This window comes from Artemia sp. Qi Xiang Cuo, chromosome 10 (assembly GCF_049724085.1).
Source record: "Artemia sp. Qi Xiang Cuo chromosome 10, ASM4972408v1, whole genome shotgun sequence".
Taxonomy (NCBI): Eukaryota; Metazoa; Arthropoda; class Branchiopoda; order Anostraca; family Artemiidae; genus Artemia; species Artemia sp. Qi Xiang Cuo.
Window position 1 is genome coordinate 46,422,200 of NC_142803.1, and position 6,000 is coordinate 46,428,199.

The 6,000-nt window shown below is 33.7% G+C and overlaps 1 protein-coding gene across 1 annotated transcript in view; it reads left to right on the forward strand.

Annotated features, from left to right (window-relative positions):
- LOC148947820 (uncharacterized) overlaps positions 1 to 5,736 on the forward strand; it is a 325,198-nt gene extending 319,462 nt beyond the window's left edge. Inside the window, exon 27 of the mRNA XM_089095465.1 lies at positions 5,571 to 5,736. Coding sequence (XP_088951591.1) covers positions 5,571 to 5,641 — 71 coding nt within the window. The 3' untranslated portion in view covers positions 5,642 to 5,736. The remainder of the gene's footprint in view (positions 1 to 5,570) is intronic.
- The last annotated feature ends 264 nt before the right edge of the window (positions 5,737 to 6,000 follow it).

Genomic DNA, 6,000 nt, shown 5'->3' on the forward strand with positions numbered 1-6,000 from the left:
CCAGGCTTACATTTAATATATTTTATGCTTTACCCAACAACCCCTCCCCCCACAATGTGCAAATACATCCTCAGCTTATAGGCCTAAAATTTACATCAAGCAACATTTTCATTGCTAGGCTAGTCTAGGCCCCAAATGAATTAATATCATCAAAGAAAAATGCTACCTGGGTTACATTTAATATGTGTGTAAGTTTTTGTGTGTGTGTGTAAGTTTTTGTGTGTGTGTGTGTGTGTAAGTTTTTATTTGTGTGTAGGTTTTTTTGTTTGTGTGTTTGATTTTTAGTGTATTTGTTAGTTTTTGTTTGTGTGTGTAAGTTTTTTTGTGTGTGTGTAATTTTGTATGTGTTTATATGTTTTTGTGTGTGTGTAATATTGGTTTTTTATGTCTTTGTTTTTGTGTGTGTGTATGTTTTTGTGTGTGTGTATTTTTGTTTTTTTGTTTTTTTTTTTGTTTGTGTTTTAATTTGGTTGTGTGTGTGTAATTTGTTGTGTGTGTGTGTATGTTTTTGTGTGTGTGTGTATGTTTTTGTGTGTGTGTGTGTGTGTATTCTTTTGTGTGTGTGTGTGTATTTTTTTGTGTGTGTGTGTGTGTGTGTGTAATTTTTTTTGTGTGTGTTTAAGTTTTTGTGTGTGTGTAATTTTTTGTGTGTGTGTAAGTTTTTGTATGTGTAAGTTTTTGTGTGTGTGTAAGTTTTTTTTTTGTGTGTGTAAGTTTTTGTGTGTGTGTAATTTTTTTTTTTGTGTGTAAGTCTTTGTGTTTGTGTAAGTTTTTGTGGGTTTCTGTAAGTTTTTGTGTGTGTGTGAGTTTTTTGTGTATGTGTAAGTTTTTTTGTGTGTGTAATTTTTTTTGTGTGTGTTATTTTTTGTGTGTGTGTTTTTTTTTTTTTGTGTGTGTGTTTTTTTGTGTGTGTGTATGTTTTTTGTGTGTGTGTAAGTTTTTTTGTTTGTGTAAGTTTTTGTGTGTGTGTATTTTTCTTTATTGGTGTAAGTTTTTGTGTGTGTGTAAGTTTTTTTTGTGTGTGTAATTTTTTGTGTGTGTGTAAGATTGTTCTTGTGTGCAAGTTTTTGTGTGTGTGTAATCTTTTTTGTTTGTCTTTAATTTTGTGTGTGTGTGTGTAATTTTTTGTGTGTTTGTAAGTTTTTGTGTGTGTGTGTGAGTTTATGTGTGTAAGTTTTTGTGTGTGTGTAAGTTTTTGTGTGTATGTAAGTTTTTTTGTGTGTGTGTAAGTTTTTTTGTGTGTGTGAGTTTTTGTCTGTGTGTAAGTTTTTGTGTGTGTTTAAGTATTTGTGTGTGTGTGTGTGTGTAAGTGTTTGTGTGTGTGTGTGTAAGTCTTTGTTGGTGTGTTTGTGTTAGTTTTTGTGTGTGTGTGTATGTTTTTTTGTGTGTATGTGTAAGTGTGTGTGTGTGTGTGATTTTTTGTGTGTGTGTAAGATGTTGTTTGTGTATGTTTTTGTGTGTGTGTGTATGTGTTTTTGTGTGTGTGTATTTTTGTGTGTGTAAGTTTTTGTGTGTGTTTAAGTTTGTATGTGTGTGTGTGTAAGTTTTTTTTGTGTGTGTAAGTTTTTGTGTGTGTGTAAGTTTTGTGTGTGTGTGTAAGTTTATTTGTGTTTGTAATTTTTTTTGTGTGTGTAAGTTTATTTTGTTTGTTAAATTTTTTGTTTTTTTGTAATTTTTTTTTTGTGTGTGCAAGTTTTTGTGTGTGTGTAAGTTTTTGTGGGTGTGTGTAAGTTTTTGTGTGCGTGTAAGTTTTTTTTTGTGTGTAAGTTTTTTGTGTATGTGTAAGTTTTTTGTGTGTGTGTTAGTTTTTGTTTGTGTGTTTGTTTTTTTTTGTGTGTTTTTTTTTTTATGTGTGTGTAAGTTTGTGTGTGTGTATGTTTTTTTGTGTGTGTGTAATATTTTGTGTGCTTGTAATTTTTTATGTGTGTGTATGTTTTTGTGTGTGTGTAAGTTTATGTGTGAGTTTTTGTGTGTTTGTAAGTTTTTGTGTAAGTTTGTGTGTGTGTGTTTTATTTTGTGTTTGTGTGTTATTTTTTTTTACTGTGTAATTTTCTTTTGTGTGTGTGTATTTTTTTGTGTGTGTGTGTATGTTTTTTTTTGTGTGTGTAAGTTTGTGTGTGTGTGTAAGTTTTTGTGTGTGTGTGATTTTTTTTGTGTGTGTAAGTTTTTTTGTGTGTGTAAGTTTTTATGTGTGTGTAAGTTTTTTGTGTGTGTGTAAGTTTTTTGTGTGTGTGTAAGTTTTTTGTGTGTGTAAGTTTTTGTATGCGTGTAAGTTGTTTTTTGTGTGTGTAATTTTTTGTTTGTGTGTAATTTTCTGTGTGTGTATAATTTTTTTTTTGTGTGTGTGTAAGTGTGTGTTTGTGTGTGTAAGTTTGTGTGTGCAAGTTTTTGTGTGTGTGCCCATTTTGAAGGTGGAAAATATTAAATATGAATTTTTTGTGTTTTGAGTGTTTCATGACATTCTGATCTAAAAAAAAGTATTGCTTGGTGTTGAGGTATCCTAAAAGCTGTAAAGTAAAGTTGTGGGTGAAAAGGATGGCTACTTCAAGTATTAAAATAGGTTTAGGAGGGGCATTAAGAAAAGAACTTGCTCTGAAATGCCTTTTGAAACTATTGCTTGGTGTTGAGGTATCCAAAAAGCTGTAAAGTAAAGTTGTGGGTGAAAAGGATGGGTACTTCAACTTGTAAAATGGGTTTAGGAGGGACATTAAGAAAGGAACTTGCTCTGAAATGCCTTTGAAAAGTATTGCTTGGTGTTGAGGTATCCAAAAAGCTGTAAAGTAAAGTTTTGGGTGAAAGGGATGGATGCGTCAACATGTAATATGGGTTTAGGAGGGACATTATGAAATGAACTTGCTCTGAAATGCCTTTTGAAAAGTATTGCTTGGTGTTGAGATATCCAAAAAGCTGTAAAGTAAAGTTGTGGGTGAAAAGGATGGCAACTTCAAGTTGTAAAATGGGTTTAGGAGGGGCATTAAGAAAAGAACTTGCTCTGAAATGCCTTTTGAAATTATTGCTTGATGTTGAGGTATCCAAAAAGCTGTAAAGTAAAGTTGTGGGTGAAAAGGATGGATGCTTCAACTTGTAAAATGGGTTTAGAAGGGACATTATGAAAAGAAATTGCTCTGAAATGCCTTTTGAAAAGTATTGCTTGGTGTTGAGATATCCAAAAAGCTGTAAAGTAAAGTTGTGGGTGAAAAGGATGGGTACTTCAACTTGTAAAATTGGTTTAGAAGGGACATTACATAAATAACTTGTTCTGAAATGCCTTTTGAAAAGTATTGCTTGATGTTGAGGTATTCAAAAAGGTGTAAAGTAGAGTTGTGGGTGAAAAGGATGAGTAGTTCTAATTGTAAAATTGGTTTAGGAGGGTCATAACGTAAAGAACTTGTTCTGAAATGTCTTTTGAAAAGTATTGCTTGATGTTGAGATATCCAAAAAGCTGTAAAGTAAAGTTTTGGGTGAAAAGGATGGGTACTTCAACTTGTAAAATGGGTTTAGGAGGGACATTAAGAAAGGAACTTGCTCTGAAATGCCTTTGAAAACATTACATAAAGTTAGGCTGTACTTAGGCTTAAAACACTTGTGTTTTAAGTGTGTTTCATGACATTCTAAGATGTAAAAAAAAGTTAAAAAAAAACAAAAATTGGTCACTACAAACATTATTTTTCTAATAGTAAAAGTTGTGACACACATATCTATATCATTCCCATTTTGAAGTTGGAAAATATTAAATATGAATTTTTTGTGTTTTAAGTGTGTTTCATGACATTCTAAGATGTAAAAAAAAAGTTAAAAAAAAAAAAAAATTGGTCACTACAAACATTATTTTTCTAATAGTAAAAGTTGCGACACACATATCTATATCATTCCCATTTTGAAGTTGGAAAATATTACATATGAATTTCTTGTGTTTTAAGTGTGTTTCAAGACATTCTATTAGATGTAAAAACAAAAGTAAAAAAAAAATAAAAAAAAATAAAAAAAACTAAAAAAAAGAAAAAAAAACTAAAAAAAGTTGGGGGGGGGGGGGTTGGTGGGAGGGAGGAGGTGGAGGAGTTGGAGGGAGGGTGGAGGGATAGGGTTGAGGGATATGGGTAGGACTTGGGGCCCAAAAGCTGTAAAGTAAAGTTGTGGTTGAAAAGGATGGGTACTTCAACTTGTAAAATGGGTTTAGGAAGGACATTACATAAAGAACTTGTTCTGAAAAATATATTCGAGGGGGAGCCAAAAGTTGGGGGATGGGACCCTTTTGTGTCTCAAATCATCTTCTAAAATGCCTCAAACTGTTTCGCCCAAATAATTCCCTAAAATGCCTAAAACAATTTCGCCCAAATAATCCCTAAAATGCCTAAAATGGTTTCGCCCAAATAATCTATAAACGTAATATCAGCGTGTTCCCTATGTTTTGACATCCCTGCGCTGTCACATTTGAAATTTCTAGGGAACCCTTTCCCGCCTTACTCTCCTCATCTCTAAGATCAAAACAGTCACCCAGAGTCAATTCTCCTAGACGAACACTAACAAATCAATCAACCTTGACATCATCCGTCAGACATTAATGAACTTCGCCCGGAAACAATCAACTTTGACATCATCTGTCAGACGTTAATGAACTTCACCCGGAAACAATCAACCTTGACATCATCTGTCAGACGTTAATAAACTTCGCCCGGAAACAATAAACCTTGACATCATCTGTCACACGTTAGTGAACTTCGCCCGGAAACAATCAACCTTGACATCCTCTGTCAGACGTTAATAAACTTCGCCCGTCACGAGCTCATGAGGTTAGGCTAGGTTACGCAATCAATTTCTCGGAAACGTGTTCTCCCTGGGGATTCCGTGCCCATATATGGTGTACTCGTGGGACTGACAACACAGGTGGTCTCCCTAGGGTTATCTATGCCCATATATGGTGTACTTGTTTGACTGACAACACAGGTGTTCTCCCTAGGGATTCTATGCCCATAAATGGACCCCCGTCAGCATTAAACTAAATTGTAGATGGCAGCAGGGGTGACTCGTGGGACTATAAGATAGATTTCTACTGCTAACTGCCCCCCAATATTTTCGTCACTTAAAAAGACGCTAGAAATTTTATTTCCGATCAAATGAGCCCTCTCTCGATCTTCTAAGATCCCTGATTTGATACAATCACCCCTGGAAAAAAAAAGAAAAAAAAAGAATAAACAAATAAGTGCGTATCCGTGAGCTTTCTTCTGGCAAAAAATGCAAAATTCCACATTTATGTATGTAGGAGCTTGTAACCTCTACAGTCGTGTTCTCTAATATGCTAAATCTGATGGGGTGGGATTTTCATTAACATCACTTGATGTTTCGGGGGTGTTAACCCCTTTTTCAAAAATTGGGTAAATTTGTCTAAGGCTCGTAACTTTTGACGAGTAGTATTAAGCTTAATGTATTTTATATATTTTCAACGAGCATCAAAATTCGATTATTTTGATGTATCTATTATTAACAAAACTCTGTTTCTTTGGGTTTTGGTTCACACAATTATATATATATATATTAGTGATATATATTTAACTATTATTTTTATTTTATAGATTCACCAGCAACTGTAGAGCAGGTGCAGCAGCTCTGTCATAGTTCCATTGCACAACTCAGGTTTGCATGAAGCCAATAAAGTATTTAACATATGAAGCTGATTTAGTTATTCTATTATCTATATTGTTGCTCATCTGTTCTTAATAAATTATTAAGGGATCTAAATTTCATCTCTTCTTTGAGGATATCTGTTTGACCTCTTCGTTGGAAGACGTGGTGACAATCATGGGCCCATATTAGTTGACAGGAAGGTCTTCCCTTTTTTGACAGAATGGCCCTAAAATGAAAAGATTTAAAAAGTGTCAAAGCAGAGATTTTAACAAATCGCGACACAATTTCTAACGTGTGCCCATGAGCACAATTAATGTTTATTTCGTTTAGAGTTTAATCTTTGCCTGGGGTGTTGTCAGATAACTTTTCATTTGAGGA